Below are 18,543 nucleotides of genomic sequence, written 5' to 3'. Positions count from 1 at the left end.
CCTTTCCCTTGATGTTCTGGGAAACAAGTAACGTGTAGAAAATGGGGTCTAAAAATATAAATATGGTTTGTACTGAGGTAGATATCTAATTATCTTATGAGATGTGTGAGTTGCAACAGGGTAAAACTATGCTTACGTCTTTAGTATACAGTGCTGTTGTTAGACACTAAGGACATAAAAAAAGATTTGCACAGAACTCAGCTGGAATCTGGGTGGTTACCATTACTTTCATGAACCTCATAGCCTTCCACTTTCTCCACACAGGTTTTCCCTCTCTGCCCCCTTCCCCAATCCCTCTTTCCCCATCACTTTGCATTTTGTTCTAATCACTGCATGGGGGCGGGAGAGGGCAGTGGACTGCCTCACATTTTTTAGGGGCACAGAGTGGCCACTCCCTCAAGCGGGTTTTATGGACAGCTGTCCAGTGTGGGACAGTCCACTACTATGTCCTTTCCACTATAGGAGAGGCCCATACCAAATAAGAGGAGCCCTATAACCCTTAGTGCACAGTTACTTGGGAAAACCCTGAAGTTTTCTTACTGGCTGACTGCAGGAAAACCTCAAAATCTTTTAGAATGTTTTATACAGTAAAGATTATGAGGTTTTTCTGCAGTCAGCTCAGTTGTGCGGTACCTGACAGCATGGTGTATCCCTAATCCTTATACCCTATGATGAATTTTTGTCCCAACCCCAAAATCCAGATGGCTTTCTGTGGCTTGGATGGGGTAAAAGTGGCCTGTAGTAGGTGGTGCCACATCTAAAGATCATGGTGGTAGAGTTGGGAAGTGACCACCCTGGCACCTCCTGAAGAACTGAGAGAAGATAGGCAGACCAGCAACTGCTCTGAAGACACAAACTGTAAAGCCAAGTTAAGGCATCTGGGTCTTCCTTCAACTATAATTTATAAACTTACACTAAGCTAAAAACTGGTGACGTAAAAGAGCAAACCTGGTTAGTCTCAGCTATATGATCGTCCATGTTATATGTGGTAAAGGAAAACTTGTACTGTCACAATGGGAGCAGGATCAAGCTCTACAAGCTCTAATTTATCATGTTTTCTTAATTAAATATTAGGCATAGCATATATATTATGATAACATTAATTTGGTAAAAGACAGAATTGTAAAAAATTTGGAGGACACCCTCTGTGCTTTACTGTCATGAAAATCCTGGTTTAGTTTTAAAAAGCCCTTACAATAGAGCTTATTTCTTTTCAACTCCAAAAAGAAACTTTCATATTCTCAATCATTAGAAAACTAGTTTCATAATGAAATGTTATCGCTGATCATACTGTGTACTACTTATTTAAATGCTATTTAACTAGCATAGAATTAATGTATAATTGATGTTTCATTTCTGTCAGTGAAATAAATTGCAGGAATAAGACATTAATTAAATAAGGATTGTAGAATAATTACACAATGTGTGTGCCTTATTCTGCACATCATACTACCCTAATAGTGAGCACACTGATTACATGATGGAAGTGAATTAATGATTTCAAGCTCTCATGCATATACATCAATTATATTATTCATTATTTATATAGAGTTGTAAAAGATGAGGAAAAAACCTGGGTTGTGGTCTAGGAGTTAGTTAGGACAACTAGTAACAGAGAGGAAGTGATTGTGTACAGAAGAGAAAGGGTGCGCGAGCAGAATTTTAGGTTGAGAACAGAGCTGAAGAATGTGCAGGCTAAGTAGCGGGAAGCCCAAGGCAGCAATGACATCTCAGGGACTGATGGAATGGGGGCCTCATAACATAAGAGTAATAAGGTTAAAGGGAGGGGGATCAGGCAACACTGAAGGACAGGAGATGGTGATTAGAGAAAGAAAATGCAGATACAAGCGTCAAAGAGAAAACAGTTCACAATAAAGAAGAGATTGAGTTAATTACCAGGCTCATGAATGGGGGAAACTAGTTTGCTATTTGTACAGGAAACAAGCAAGGGGAAGGCAAAACAACTAAAGAAATGATGTCCACTTTAAGAAGGTGTTTCATTAGCCATGAGTGAAGCTGAACGCAGGTTAATTTGAACAAGTGAAACTTTACTAAATTCTGTGCATTGCTCTGTCCATGTGGCTGCGTTGCTTCCAGCCTAACTTCCTACGTTCCCTGTTTTCCTGGTATCCCTTCAATAACTCACCCTGTAAGGAACATGGTCCCTCTGGTGCCAGTTCAGCTGATCATGCTACATAAGGGAAGGAGCGGTCTTAACAAAGTTCATAAAGGCTTTACCTCAGGGCCCTGGTTCAGAGCTCCTAAACTTAGAATCATCAAACAAAGTTGGTCAGGCTATTCCCCTGGAGTTGGAACGTAGGGTTGTGATGGGTTGAATCACAGAAACCCCCCTGGGAACTGCCAACTGATATGCCAAGACTACTTCTGCCCCTGCTTTTCCTGCCAGCCTGAGACTCCAGCACCTTGTCTTTCTGAGCCAGACACGCCAGTCTGCTCCAACAAAGACCCAGGGTCTGAACCACATGCCCCAGAGCCACAGACTTAACCTGAAAGCAGCTAACGAAGTGTTCTTGTCTTTAACACTCAGATGCACAACTCCCAATGCGGTCCGAACCCCAAATAAATCCATTGTACCTTGTATAAAGCTTACACAGGGTAAACTCATAAATTGTTTGCCCTCTATAACACTGATAAAGAGCTATATCCACAGCTGTTTGCACGCCCCCCACAGGTATTAATACATACTCTGGGTTAATTAATAAGTAAAAAGTGATTTTATTAAATACAGAAAATGGGATTTAAGTGGTTCCAAGCAGTAACAGACAGAACAAAGTGAATTACCAAGTAAAATAAAATAAAACACGCAAATCTAAGTCTAGTACAGTAACAAAACTGAATATAGATAAAATCCTCACCAGTTCAAGTAAGCTCCCTTTTACAGACTACTCTCCTTCTAGTTTGGGTCCAGCAATCACTCACACCCCCTGTAGTTACTGTCCTTTGTTCCAGTTTCTTTCAGGTATCCTTGGGGGTGGAGAGGCTCTCTCTTTAGCCAGCTGAAGACAAAATGGAGGGGTCTCCCCAGGGGGTTAAATAGACTTTCTCTTGTGGGTGGAGAACCCCTCCTCTCTCCTATGCAAAGTCCAGCTCCAAGATGGAGTTTTGGAATCACATGGGCAAGCCACATGTCCATGCATGACTCAGCTTTTACCAGCCAAGCCACATTCCTGTAAAAGCTCAGATGTGGATGGGCATTTTCAAGTTCATTGTTGGCTTAAGTGGTTTTTGATTGGGCACTTAATTTTTCTCAAGAAGCTGACCAAATGCTCTACTAGGCTAGTTAAAATCGAGCAAGTATACAGCCAATATTCCTAACTTGAAGTACAAAAATGATACATGCATACGAATAGGAGGAACATAGTCAGTAGTTCATAACCTTTACATAGATATGTTACATGGCATATGTAGCATAACACATATTCCAGTTATATCATATATATAGCCATAAGCATATTCCCATAAATACTTATGGGGTACACCATCACAAGGGTGACCACCTTTGTTGGATGGAAATAAGGGACAACAACATGAAAGATAGGACACAATACTTTATTTTAAGGGACATTTTAGGGACACACCATTTTCTGTGGCATATCATGTATTTTTCTCTCAAATGTACATTTCTACTGTCCTCAAGTCTACAGTGAAATTATCAGAAGCTTCAATTTAATGTTTAAAATGGTGCTTATTATTAAGGCTTTAATTAAGTCCCGGGTATTTTTAGTACAAGTCATGGATAGGTCACAGGCAATAAACAAAAATTCACAACCCATAAGCTGGCCATGACTTGTACTATAAATACCCTTGACTAAACCTTGGCAGCTTGGGGGGGGGGCACTGCTCTGGGGGACTGCTGCTCTGGGAGGAGGACAAGGTCTAGTAGCACCAGCTGCCAGGCTACCGAGGCCTATGGCACCAGCTGTGGGGGCCCACAGAGCAGAGGCTGCTCTGGCCACCTCCAGGACCATTGCTCAGGTGGGCCCTGGGGCCAGCCACACTGGCAACTGCTTGGGTGGTCCCTGGAGACAGCTGCTTTGGGCTGCCTGAGCAGCAGCTGTTGCGGCTGGCCCTCGGACCGCTCTAGCAGTGCCAGTGTGGTTGGCTATGGGGCCGCCCAGGCAGCTGGCTGCAGAGCCGCTCCAGCAGCAGCCAGTGTGACTGTCCCCAGGGCTGCCCGAGCAGCTGGGGCCAGCTGCTGGGGGGGCCCTGAGGTCAGCCACACTGGCAGCTGCAGGAATTACGGAGGTCATGGAAAGTCACGGAATCCGTGACTTCTGCAAGCTCCATGATAGACATGGAGCCCTACTTATTATCAGTTTTAATACATGTCAATACATCTTCAAATAAGGGATAGATGGTCAGCCCAAGGGCTAAATCAATGAAATAAGGGATGGTTCCTTAAAATAAGGGGTGGGTGATCACCTTACTTAAAAGAGACTGTCACCTGTATGCAGGACTGGCGCCAGGGTTTCTCGCGCCCTAGGCGCACGACCATTTCGCCACCCCCCACGCTGATACCAAGGCTCCGGTGGAGCTGCCGCAGTGGGGCCTGTGGGAGGTCCACCAGAGCTGCAGGAGCAGCCAACTGTCTGCAGGAACGCCTGCGGCAGCTCCACCGGAGCCGCGGACCAACGGACTCTCCGCAGGCATGCCTGCGGCAGGTCAACCGGAGCCGCCTGCCCCCCCTCCGGCAAAATGCCACCCCCTCAATAATCCTGGCGCCCTAGGCAATTGCCTAGGTTGCCTAAATGGTAGCGCCGGCCTGCCTGCATGGCTCCTAGTCCTTTCTCTCTTGCTCAGCTTCCTTTTCAGTACCTTTTCAGTAACCAAGCCCCAGGACAGGACATGGCACCTCCTTGATTCCATTCAGACTGTTTTGTTTTTAGGCTCCCAGCCTGTCCCTCAATGAAGAAGTGCACTCCTTTACTCTGTCAGAAGCCAAAAGAGCTGACAGAGGAAAAGAGCTGAGAGGCAGTGTGGTCAGAAGTCTCTGACAGGTAAAGGTTGGCTGAGGGACACTGGTTGGAGGAAATTTTACCAGATGTGAGTTTGTCTGACACAATTTTCCTTTCTTTCTACTCACCATTAGAGAGCCTCCAAACTCACATCTGGTACTTTGGTTCTCTAATGGTGAGTGGAAGGGAAGGAAAGCTGTGTCAGGTAAAAAAAGAACAGAACTGGTAGATTTCACGGGCATAGCGGTGGGAGCAGGATGGAAGGAGGTAGAATGGTCAACAGTTATGGAAAGGAAGTGAACGAGGCTGTACCAAGAAGGAATGACATGAAGGGGCAGAGCTGGAGAAGGAGCAGTTAGAAGAGCACGGTTTGGATAGAGAGAATAAAAAAATAGAGTTGAGTGTCAAAACACATTTACATGCAGGTCACTGGAAAAGTAAATAAGTTAATTTGAACGTGAGTGGCCAAGGAAATTAAAGAAGTTAAAAATTAAATAGTTTTAAGGCAAGTAAGCTGGTAGACTGTGGCAAATGCAGTAGGCTTACTTTTGAGCAGTAGGAACCTTATAGATGTACTGATGTTGCGGCACAGCAGATGTGCAAGAGGATTTGTGTGCCCTCCTTTTTCCATGATGAAACATGTGATGCTTTCTGACGATCTTTGTGTTACTGCTTATACAGAATCCTGAAACCTTAAGACACTTTGTCATGTCAGTCCCATTTCACCTCAAATTTTAGACATAACTGAAAGGAAAAGACTTGTGGATTCGTCATCCTGATGGTCATTCCTGCATGTAGTTGAACAAGGTAGAAAGGAATTTTTGTATGCTTTACATTTCTACAGTTACATTTTTAAAAAAGAGATTCCTTCCATTCATAGTTGAAAGACTTTCTGAATTGCATCATATATGTACTGAGATAAACTACCACCACATCAGTATTGTATATAGCTCTTTTGTCCCTGGTTCAGAATATTGTTCACACTGGGATGGTCACGCAGGGCTCTGTTCTATCAGGTTTAAGTACTAAACAAAATCAGAGCACTGTACTATAGAGTTGAAGGTTTTAGTATATGATTCATCTTACTACAAGTGCCTTCTTATATCAGACAAGCCTGTTTTTAATCACTTTAATTGATTGTTCAGTGGCTGGTCATGCCAGCCACATGGACAACAGAATGCATATACATTACATAGTACACAATGGTGGTCATAATATCAATAACTAGCTGAACAAGATGACTGATATCAATTATCTCTTATACTTACATGGAGCTTTTCTGGAATCAGCTGTCTCATTCAAACCTCTTGCGGCATTAATATGGAAGTTCACCACACCAAGTGGAATGCAAAGGAACAGCAATGGGCATGACCTTGAAGACTGTGCATTTTGTGCCTCCCGCTATGGTCAGTCATCTCTGCTAGCCAGTGTGTATGTGGTGGGAAGGGATCAGGGTCCCCTACCCTGTCCAGAGTCAGTAGCCTAGATAAGCCTTTCTCAGGAAGCCTTATCTAGCCCTGCACTGTGGGGAGTGCAGGGCTAGATAAGGCTTCTTGGTCCATCTCCCCACCTCATGCCCTAGCAACGGGCCAGGCACAATCTATCTTTCAGGGAAAAGCGTTACTTACTGGTAGTTATTGTTCTTTGTGAATCGACTGTGCATTCACACATGTGGGTTTGATGCCCCAGCGTAAAGCTCACAGAACCTCTATCAAAGCCGTGTCTATTGAAACTGCATGAGCAACTCCTAGTGATGCCAGCAGTCAACATTGGCATTTATATTAGGGGGTGTGCCTCTCCAAACCAGTTCAATTTCTTTTTCTGAACTGCATTGTTGTATAGTATGATGAGCGCTCTGAAGTAGGCAGGAGGATACTGTGAATGCACAGAGCAGACTCTTGAAGAACAACATTTACTGGTAAGTAACCCTTAGTGAGGACCGCTGTGTATTTCTGCTTGTGAGAGAGTAGTGAGCCATACCATCTCGACTGGATGGTAGCCTGAGGAATTCTTTAGTTCGGTGAGAACTGAAGCACTGCCTGTCTGGATTTGGTATCAGAGCTGGAGGCTAATCTACTACCTAATGTTTAGTGAAGGTGGGATCTGAAATCCAAGTAGCTACTCTAAATATTGCCTCTACAGGTATTTGTTTCACACATTACCGAGGTGGCTGTGCCACATATAGAGCAAGCCTTAATTCCTGTTGGGATGGGAAGCTAACTTTTCTATAATGAATATGGACACACAAGGTGATCCATCTAGATGCCCTTTGAGCATAAATAGTCTATTCTTTGCCTCTCTCTCTGTGTGTGACAGAAATGGATTTATGGAAAGTCTTAGTTTTCACTCAGTGAAAACAGACAGTTCGCCTCATATACAGTATGTGAAGATGTGCATCACTGGGGAAGGAATGAAGTTTTGGAAGAAAACTAGGAGTGATACTAGGGATGAATTGCTACTATAGAGATGAATTTTAGTTGAGGACAAAGAGATATCTTTCTGTATAATGGTATAAGGCGGGTCTGCTGTCAGGACCTGACACTCGCTAATCCTCCTAGCTGAGGCAATTAATAGCTATCCAGTGTTTCAGCTCCAAAGGGGCTTGAATGGTGATTCCATGAGATTCACTATTACTAAATGCAAACATAGAAGCAGGATCCTTTGAAGGGAGAAGATGTTGACTAGCCCTTTCAGAAATTGGATAACTGTGGCATGGGAGAATCTGGGTACAGGTTGGTGATATGCAAAAACAGCAGCTACATTAACTTTTAGGAAGCCAATAAATAGGTCAGTCTAATTTAAGTTCTAGACATGTTCCAAGACTATAGAGCTGGAGGAGACTTTAGCGTAAAGCCTTTCTCTAACCTGAATTGTAGCAGAGCATAAAGTGAGTGCAAAAAAATGTTCCCAATGACAGCGTGTGATACCTATACAGGAGAAGGCTGAAGGCTGTGTGTCAGAGCACATGAGGCGCAGGTTTCCTTTGTGATTGATGACCCGCTGGCTTCAAAGGGCTGGTGTCATCGCCTTTCTTGGAGGATGGGGCTGTTGGTACCAAAGCCAAAGATGGGGTTCCAGGTTTCAGCCATTCAGCAATGGGTTTGGTACAGAAGTGAATTGAACCCTCGATGCTGAGGCCTGTGCTTTAGGGCCTGAATGATCCAACAGCCTGTTCTAATGCCTTCTGGGCATGAATGCCTGATGAGGCTAGCACTGCAAGGGAGTATAAACCTCACATAGGTACCCCAAGCAGCTGACATGGATAGAAGGCAGGAAAAGGGGTGAATGTCTTAAATTGTTTCTTAGGCTTGATGCCGGCACCTAATGCAAAACTGAACTAAACGGTAGAGAACTTTGGCAGACTAATGGGACCGAGGATATGGAAGCAGAAATTACATCTGAGGTGGCAAACAAACTCAAACAGTTTAATGCAATCAATTCAAGGGGCCCAGATAATCTCCATCCAAGCATATTAAAGGAATTGGCACATGAAATTGCAAGTCCAGTAGCAAAACACAGACACACACCACCTCCCGGCAAGTGGGACACAGCAGCTGCTAACCTCGGTGGCTGTGCAGGCCAGTCCCTCCCTGCAGGAGCTGCACAGAGGTTTGGGTATCTCTAGCAGTGCATCCAGGGGTAGTGCACTCGGGTTGGGATGGCCTCCGTCACTGAGGTAGCCACTGCAATCCAACAGGGCACATCAGGAGCCAGGCCAGCAGCCAGATGTTGCTGTGTTCAAAGCCTGGCACTTCGCATTAGTGGGCGCCCTCTGGAGTCTGCAAAAAGTAAGTGGTCATATGGTCTGATGGTGCCAACAACACAGGCAGCACAAAAGGGGCCTGGCACCAGGGAATTCATAGCTTCACTAGGACTGATGCTCCTGAAACAGAAGAACTAGTCCCTGGCTATGGTAATTTCCCTCACTCCCATATACGGCCCCTTTATGTATCAAATAAAGGACAATTTGGAAATTATAGGTGAAAGTTGATTTGTAAGGGCACGTCCCCAATGTTTTATTTGTAACACATACTCATAACACATATTACAGTGTACACTCTTTTGCATGATTATTGATGTATACAAGACAATATTTGATGTGTAATGTGGAACATTGGGCACCGAACGAAGGATGGGTGGTCACGCTGTGTGTGACATTCTAGCATATTTCCTCTCAACCTGCTTTGGGACAAATCTGGGACACAGTACAGGTGAAAACACGTGAAATGAAGAACATTAGAAAAATCTATTGGTTAGCAGGATGGTAAAATAGGGAGAGGACAGTTTCTGCAGCATGAATTACATTTTATTTACCCCCACCTTCTTAACAGTAAAGAGCTATAATGAACTCATAAAATAACGTCAATGTAATATTAAGGTGATATATTTAAACTCAAGTTTCAGGCAATGTTAACATGTATTGTCTATTGAAGCATACATTTAAATAATTTATCTAGTCATTAACCATGGAACAGTATAACTTTTCTCTCTGCTGTATAGTTCATTGTCAGGTAGGGAAGGAGTCAGTCAGTGGCTATAGCACTACTGCAGCCCCTACCAGGACGGTTGGGTGCAGGCAAAAAAATCAAGCTCCTGCAATAGTTTCTTTAGTCTTGCTCATTGTGAGTGAGTGGGACTCTTTGGAGGGCAATTAATTTGACAATAGTGTTTAAAATCTCTCCCTAGGGAGGTGAAGGTTATTTGAATCACACATTCCATTGCCCATGTTCAAACTGTTGCAGCTCCTGGCTTTCTCCTGGTGCCCCTTGGACCCTGCAGTGAAAATGTGAGGGTGGGGAAGGGTGCACAATGGCCAGGGGGTGGGGTACGGGGCTCAAGGAAAGGTGGGGTGGGGTCAGGGTCTTGGGAGTGGGATGGGGAAGGGGTGTTTAGTTTTCTGCAATTAGAAAGTTGGCAAACCTAATTAGGATGATCGGAGGAATGGAGAACCTCCCTTACAAGCGGAGACTTAAGGAGCTTAGCTGAATCAAACAAAGGCTGAGGGGAGTTATGACTGCTCTCTATAAATATGTCAGAGGGTAAACACCGGGGAAGGAGAGGAGTTATTTAAGTTAAGCCCTAATGTTGGTTCAAGAATAAATGGATATAAACTCACCATCAACAAGGTTAGGCTTGAAATTAGTGAATGGTTTCTAACCACCAGAGGAGTGAAGTTCTGTAACAGCTTTACAAGAGGAGTAGTGGGGGTAAAATAACCTACTTTGTTTCAAGACTGAGCTTGATAAGTTTATGGAGGGGATGTTATGATGAGGTTGCCAACAATATTATATGGCTCATCGGTGACTGCTATTAGCAAATATCACCAGTGGCTGGATATGGGATGCTAGATAGGGAGGGCTCTGAATTTCTACAGCGAAGTCTTTCCCAGGTGTATGGCTAGTGTGTCTCACCCGTATGCTCAAGGTCTAACTGATTGCCATATTTGTGGTTTGGAAGGATGGTTCCCCAGATCAGAATGGCAGAGGGCTTGAGATTTTTTTTTGAACTAGAATAAATGTCGTATTCTCTGTAACCTGAAGTCTTTAAATCATGATTTGAGAACTCCAATAGCTCAGCCAGAGATTATGGGTCTATTAGAGGGGTTGGTGAGTGAGATTCTGTGGCCTGTGATGTGCAGGAGTTCAAACTTGGTGATGGTTCCTTCTGGCTTTACAGTCTACGAGTCTATAATGACCAATAGGGACCTAAGGGTATCTAAAAGCAAACAGGACACACAGAGAGGTTACTAACACTTCATTGCAGAGGCAAAGGAACTGAAGTGGTTAGGGGCTACTCTCTCTTATATGCTGATGTCACTAGGGGACACTTGTGCAGCCCCAGTGGACACATCCTGGGTAGCGGTTCCATGAATTTGATGGCAAACCCACAAAAGAGAATTCACATAAGCCTGCCTTCATTGATTAAACAGCAACTTTCTGTAGCTAATGATTGAATAGAATCTGCTTAAAGTGGTCAGACTTTGGTAAAAAACAAGACACAGAAGTAAGTTATTTTCCAAAAATATTATTTAACTGCAAAGGTTTTAAGATAATTAAACTGAGAATCAAATTAGCCAGAGATAGAATTACGTTCGAAGCACGGTAGTCTCAATTACAGTTCAGCTGGTATTATTCTTTAGAAACATTTCTTATGTAGCTTCCACTTTATATGCTAGACTGCACTGAGCAATTGTTGAATGTACAGTTTAATGTTAAAATTACTATAATAAATTACATTTTCAAGCCCAAATGAGGTCTTATGTGTCATTTTCATTTATGCAGCTTATTAGTGGTTATCAGTTACCACCTAGTAACCTCTCCAGGACTAATAAAGCTGATCCTTTAGTCCAGATAGAAATTCATGGTGTGCCAGAAGATCAAGTAAAACAACAGACTTGTGTCATAAAAAGCAATGGTAAGCGGAACATATTCTATTGATTGTACATGACTTCAATAATGTTTCACAAAGACTAGCTTAATAGCATATAGAAGTTGGTTCTCCAGTAATTTACTCCATAGCAAAAAGCTGTGCTGCATAGACGAAGAGCAAAAGTGGGCACTAGGTGTAAAGACTGGTCAACAAAAATAACAGTATAACAAGCATGACAAGCTGCGTCCTAACAAGATTAATCTGAAGACAGTAAACTAAATCTGCAGAATTTGAGACTAGAATTTTTTCAGCTTTTTAAAAAAACTAACTTTGTTACCATAATGCTTGTATGAAAAATGAGGGATTGTCAGTCATAGAGACTGAAGTTGTCTGTTTACACATACAACAGGTAAAACATGGGCCGCTTCCCTTGCCCTATCTCACTATTGTGCCTCAACCTGCCCTGACATAGAGGGACCACCTCTGCCTGTGAGAGTGTAGTTCCTCAATGCAGGCAGGCCTGAATCAAGATGAGGAGCACTGGTACAGAACTGCATCAGGAGACCATCCCGGCAATGCCAACTCTATATTCAGAGGGCAGTGCATATCAGTTCCTTGATGCATACCATTACAATGCTTCGGAGCTCATTAGGGGTGGGATCAGCAAGTGTGTCACCACAAAACCCAAGTGGCAGTGTGCTACAGACATCATCTGGAGCAGCTTAAGCAACATTGTCTTGGTGCAGAAATGGTCCTTGTTGATCAGCACAAGGCAGGTGCCATCAAGGGAGACCTGAAAACCAGGGTTTGTTCATTTACTACAGGTCCTTTGTTAGAAGCAGCATCCATTCTTCATGCACCATAACACTGGGTTTTTAAAGCACATTAATATGTGGTGTTGGTGCAGAACCTTCTTACAAAGCTGGACCTTATCTACGCTTCGTAATCTATTGTGGTGTCTTTGGTGTTGAATATCAGTTAAGAACTTTTTTCTGGGAGCCACTGAGTCTTTAGACTCTAGAGTGAAGTGAATAGCTTCAATTCATTGTTGTTTTAAGAGGTAATCAGAATGGCTCCTTGAACCACGCAAGACAAAGTTTTATTATGGTAGTCTTTTGACTAGGTTGTGCCCCATAGAATTAGGTTGCTGAAACTCGGAAGGCTTTAAGCCAGGTAAACATCCATGCCTCAATGTCTCATGGGTAAAGCAGCATGCTACTGCTTATAGCATGTCAGTCATCCCCCCTTTCAGCATACAAATCAACATGCTGAAGGCATGTGGCTCTTCAGAGTAGGAACCCAGCCAGGACATACGATTTTACCATTTTGTACCCTTCAGCCAGTACACTTCTTTCTCTCCTCTTTCCCTCCCTTGCTCCCCACCCCTGTGAAAAACTTTCTGGCTCATTACAGAGAGGAAGCAAAGCCAGCCTCTGACATTTCTGGTTTGTTTTTCCATCACCCTTAGTTTATTTCTCTTTCATACCATAACTGAGAAGACGAAGTCAGCAAACCTGTGTCAAAGGATAGGGAAAGGAAAGACCAAAAATCCATCTTCACCATCTGTGGTGAAATATCAGATCAGATGCAGGTCACCTTGGCAGGATCATCCTGGTTTTCTTGAGATAGTTCATCAACTGGTATAGATCAGTGCAACTCCAGTGACCATCCTCCATCCTGGCCTGGCTCTACAGCATGTCTGTGTTTGTGTGCATGTATTCTGATGCAGATGGAAAAGTTTGAAGGAATAAGTGGAGGAGGCAAAATGAATCCACAGGAGACCCAGGACATATATGAATTAGTGTTTCCTTATTACCCCAGCACTTCAGTTTTTCAGACATCTTGCCTCCTCTACCACCATTGTGTGATACCAAAGAAACTAAGTCAAGATTAAGGGTAGTCATGCTCATTGCTCTGGCCTGGCCCAGTAGCCCGTGGTATCATGATAAGCTGAGACTATGCAGAGAGTTAAAAACTCTTTTTTCTCTCATAAAAGATATTCTGTGACAAAGACAATTTCTTTATCTGAGCCTCGGCCAGCTTGAGCAGAATACCATGTTAAGGGAGAATGAAATTTCTTAGGTGGTCAAGAAAGTTCTTCTCTCTTCCATTAAGAAAAGAACCTCCATCACATACTACAAGGGACTGGTGGTCTTTACTGATTAGTGGACAGATAAAGCCATTTATGTGAAGGAATCATCAGTCCATTCCATCCTTTAACTTAGGAGGGTTCCCTTAACTGCTTGAGGGTCCAAGTGCCATTTTGGGGGAAATAATTTCTCATTTGCTTCAAGCATTCTCCTACCTGTGTCATTGCAGGTCCTCTCCCCTGGTGTCACAGTCTAAAGGTTCTCTGTGGTCCCCTTCCTTTTGAACCTCTGCATTCCATTTCCCTTTATCTCTTTTTCTAGAAGGGGCTTTCATAGTAAACATAACCTAGGTAAGGATGATGGGATAAATGACCACTAATTTCTGTTTCTCCCTATAAGTTTATTAATCAAAACAAGACAGTCCTCATTCTATGCCCATTTATTTCCTTTCTACCATAGTTCATCTAGCATCTGCCTCAATCCCAAAGCAGTAAAAGAGGCACGCTGGCACAATCTTGAGATTACTAGGGCTATAACAAATTTTATTTGACCACAACCTCTGAGTCAGTCATAATCCCTTTTTGTTCTCTTCAAAAAGAGGTGCTCAGTCTTGTGGTTTGAATTACTCAGTGTGTAGGTAATGCATGACAAATGTGTATAAAGTACCCAGAGCGCCTAGTCCTGTCATGTTTAAAACTCACTCCACCTATAGAGATGGACTTATCTAGGTTGACTCAACATTGCAAAAAATGAGAACTACTTTTTGGTTGTCTTTACTCCTGAAGCCACATGAAAGTTGTGAGCCTGTACCAGTGCAGTCAGTAGCAGTTCTGGTACTGAGTTAAATGGGCACAGAATCAGGCACAAAAGGAGGTTCTGCACTGTCTGCAGTTGTAGAAAGCATAGCTCATAAATTAATTACAATTTCTCAATCGCATTATTTTTCAATCTGTCGATGTGTGTACAGAATGTTGTTTGTATTACAATTATTTTCTATCTCTCTCTCTGCCCCCCACCCCAGCTTTGTGTCCTAGGTGGAATGAAACTTTTACTTTTAATATTCAAGTTCCAGAACTGGCATTAGTACGCTTTTCTGTGGAAGATCAGATATCGCTAGCTGCAAATGAGTTCCTGGGCCAATACACTTTACCACTGCTGTGTATGAATAAAGGTAGTTAATACTTCCTCCAAAAGCAAACTACATACTGAACCACTGAGCAAAAATCTACAAAAGCATAAGCTTTCACTATTAGCCTGTTGTATTCATTAGGTTTATTACACACCATAAACTTTGTATTAGGTGCAACAGATGCAGTGCATTCATCACATTTTTGGTCATTGTGCTATGATGATTAGATTCTATGTGACTGCCAACCTACACTACTGAAGGAAATATTACTTATTGGTAGTTGTATTTATTGCACTATTACTTGGATCACATTATAAACAGAATGCTTTCAGAGTGTGTTATAGCTCCAGCTGTTAGGAAGCAAGAAGGTGAAAAGAACAGTCAGTCAGGACCAGTATAAAGGCACCAGATTGCCCATGTTTTATTCAGTCCAGAACCTGAAAAAAACAAAAGAGAGGTAGGCAATAAAGATAAAGAATCAAGCGAACTCTTTCTGCAATTTTTTCACAATGGACAAAGACAGAAATAAAATGGGGGAAATAGAAAAGTGTAATTACTGATAATTTCCCCTTCTTTTACTAGTACATCTTCTTGATTCCTTCCGATGAATAGAATTCAAATGAATAGCTGATGTAGAAGCCACTATGCTGGGAGGAGAGTGGCTTACGTAGACTGGCTGCGTACTGTATTTGATTTCCAGAATAACTTCTGACAAGTACAGAACCAACTTGTACTGGTGAATAAAGGTGTCCAGATTCACCTGCTGCACTTTGCTTCCCTATAGATGTCATCTTCCAATGTCTCAATACTCTCTGTTGAAGATGCAGTGATCCCTCTTGTTAAATGATTTTTAAGGAACGTAGGGAAGGAGCTATAGGGCCTTTGAGAACCCAGATTAATACACTCTCCTAGATGAACTGATATAATTGTTTAAGGGGTTTAAACTTTTCTGTGGCTATAAAAACGCACAGAAAACTTCTGGTTGCCAGAAATCCTTCTTACAGAACAGCTAAAATGTCAACGTAGCTTTAAACATCGAGAACACAGAGTCATTTTCTTGATAGCAGAGTTCAGGGCAAAAGTAGGCAATTCAATATGCTGATTAACTTTATTCATTTACATGTGTAGCCTTCCCAGTTCCATGACGTCTGGGAAAAAAAATTAGCATAAACAGAAAAGTGAACAAAGTAGAAAAGACCGTGCTTTACATCATCATTAAACTTGCCCAAAACAATAAGCCTTGCAGTTCTCTCTAAAGGATAAGCTTGAGCTTTGAGAGTTAGTTCTGAAGTTAGGGACAATTCATATCTCAAGACTATCAGGTGATCTCAGCCCACTTTTTGGAAAAGAGAGAAAGAGGTAAAAGTGCTTTAGTTACTCAAGAACCTAGGATCCATTTTCAAAAGTGATTTAGGCACTTATGAGTCTAAGGGCTAGGCTACACTACTGCACTACATTGGCACAGCTGCATCGATGCAACTGTGCTGTTATAGTGCGTCTGGTGAAGACATGCTATGCCAGTGGGAGAGTGCTTTCCTGTCGGCATAATTATTCAACCTCTCCCAATGACATAGCATGGTGTGGATACCACTTAAAGTCACTGTAACTTGCATCGTTCAGGGTGGGAGGCTTTTTCCACACCCCTGAGCAACATAAGTTACATTCACATAAGTGGCAGTGTAGACAAGCCCTAAATCATGGGACTTTTGAAAATGTGACTTAGGCACTCTTAAAAATGTTACCTGGACTGTGTAAGTCTGGAAAACACTGAGCTGGCAGTGGGCAACTTATTGCTTTTATACCAGTCCTAACAGTCCTCCCCACACACACACATTTTCTTCTTCCTGGGTAGTAAGTTATAAAGCTGTTTATGGATTCTTTTCATGGGCTGGGAAAAAAGGAGATATGAGAAAAACAGACATTGTTATTACAGAATACTTACCATTCTACAAGCTAAATCTGCACACCTATTCCTTTGTCTCTCTCTCTTCCATTTGAATGTACATATTATTTTGTGAAACTGCAAGAAAACTGTTCTAAATTTGCTTTGTATATGGAAAATGCAGTCAAATAAACATTGGCGCTTAGTAAGGGTTGTCAAACATCAGTTTGGGTAAGTTTCTTTGTAGAAATTTTCGGGTTGCCAAAAAGCCCATTTTTAACAGGATTTAAGTGGCCCGGGGTGGTAGGAAGCCTTCCACTTCTGCCTCCCACCTCTCTTTTGTTAGCTCACTACCACTGCAGCAAGAACATTGTCATTCTTCCTTCACTGGTTAATCAATAGGAGGTGTTCTAAAAGCAATATGTGCAGCACATATTCCGGATACCAAGAATATCCTTTCGAAATCCTTGCCAGTCCTGTAGCATAAGTCTGCAGGATAGTGTAAATCACAACTTATGTATCAGTGGAGGCTTTGACACTATATTAACACTACCTGTGTTTATCACCACTGAATGCCAGGAGAATTAAAATGTTAGAAATGTTAGAGAACTACTGTAGTAATGCGTGTTACTCTATGTATCATTTTGGCTTACTTTAATTAAAGGATTTATTTAGATAACTATAAATTACGTTTCATTTGTACAGTAAATATGGCCACTTTCGTTGCATCAGTTAACCCACATAAATTCTACATTTGTATTTAATAAATTAATTTACTGTTATTACATTTACAGGTTATCGTCATGTTCCTCTGTTTTCCAAACTTGGTGACAGACTTGATCCTGCATCACTCTTTGTGTATATTTGGTACTATTAATGATGACATTAGCAGTACTCCTGAACTGGCACGCTCCTCAATAAAGCAATCATCATGTAGCTTGCAAACAACAGTTTAGTGTGTGGCCTGATTTTCAGAGGTGCTGAGCACCTGCAACACTTGTGTGGCTAAAGGCTATTTAACATGAATAAAGGCTGTAGAATTGGGCCCTGAAGTAATTTAGAAGAACTCATACATGGTTGACTTTTGCAGTAGATTTTCTTGAATCCAATCAATATTTTAATATATGGTTATTTGCAACTAATAGCAAAATAGTAATGAATTATTAAATAATAAGGAAGTAGTATTTTAATATTTATGGTCTCAGACTTCCAAAAGCACCAAAATTATGTGCAAAATTGAGTATCAGAGGGGTAGCAGTGTTAGTCTCAATCTGTAAAAGCAGCAGAGTCCTGTGGCACCTTATAGACTAACAGACATATTAGAGCATGAGCTTTCGTGGGTGAATACCCACTTCGTCAGATGCATGTAGTGGAAATATCCAGGGGCAGGTATATATATATGCAAGCAAGCTAGAGATAATGAGGTTAGTTCAATCAGGGAGGATGAGGCCCTGTTCTAGCAGTTGAGATGTGAAAACCAAGGGAGGAGAAACTGGTGCAAAATTGAGTGGTCTTTTTAATTTGCACTGAGAAACTTTTTCCTACTATATATTAATCTGTTCAAAAAAAAGAAAACCGGAAACATACATACACATACAAACAAAACATAATTTACCCTTTAAATCCATAATGAGTCAATTTTTGATTGAGCTATAGCTCATCAATGTCCACTGTAAAATGATAAAAGCTCAAGAGTGGTAACCTGGACAATATTCAGTTCTGCTGATACCAGGATCTCAAAACACTAACCACCTGCCAGATACTGCTGTTGGCACCATCTTTGCCAGCATAGCCTTTGCCCTCCCATCAGGAGCCAGTGTTCTCCCACTCATCTTATAAAATTGCTTTTGTGCAACGAGCTCCACATGGACACGTGGATCTACAGCACTCATTGAAGGTTTCAGGTTCAAGCCTCAATAACTTACCAACCTGTTTTACAATGGCACATTTCTTACTTAAGATATTTGTATCAATGCTTATCTCAAGGATCTGCAACCTTTGGCCTGTGGCCCGAAAGGGTAAGACCCCTGGTGAGCCAGAGCCGATTTGTTTACTTGCCGCGTCTGCAGGTTCGGCCAATCGCAGCTCCCACTGGCC

At 42.2% G+C, this 18,543-nt stretch overlaps 1 protein-coding gene across 1 annotated transcript in view; it reads left to right on the top strand.

Moving 5' to 3' along the window:
* Positions 1-18,485, top strand: part of PLCZ1 (phospholipase C zeta 1) — a 135,449-nt gene extending 116,964 nt beyond the window's left edge. The window contains 3 exon segments of the mRNA XM_050936347.1: positions 11,258-11,390; positions 14,457-14,606; positions 17,241-18,485. Of these exon segments, the coding sequence (XP_050792304.1) occupies positions 11,258-11,390; positions 14,457-14,606; positions 17,241-17,323 (366 nt within the window). The 3' untranslated portion in view covers positions 17,324-18,485.
* The last annotated feature ends 58 nt before the right edge of the window (positions 18,486-18,543 follow it).

This window comes from Gopherus flavomarginatus, chromosome 1 (assembly GCF_025201925.1).
Source record: "Gopherus flavomarginatus isolate rGopFla2 chromosome 1, rGopFla2.mat.asm, whole genome shotgun sequence".
Lineage (NCBI taxonomy): Eukaryota > Metazoa > Chordata > Testudines > Testudinidae > Gopherus > Gopherus flavomarginatus.
Note: the sequence above shows the minus strand (reverse complement) of the source record. Positions and strands in the feature narration are given on the sequence as shown.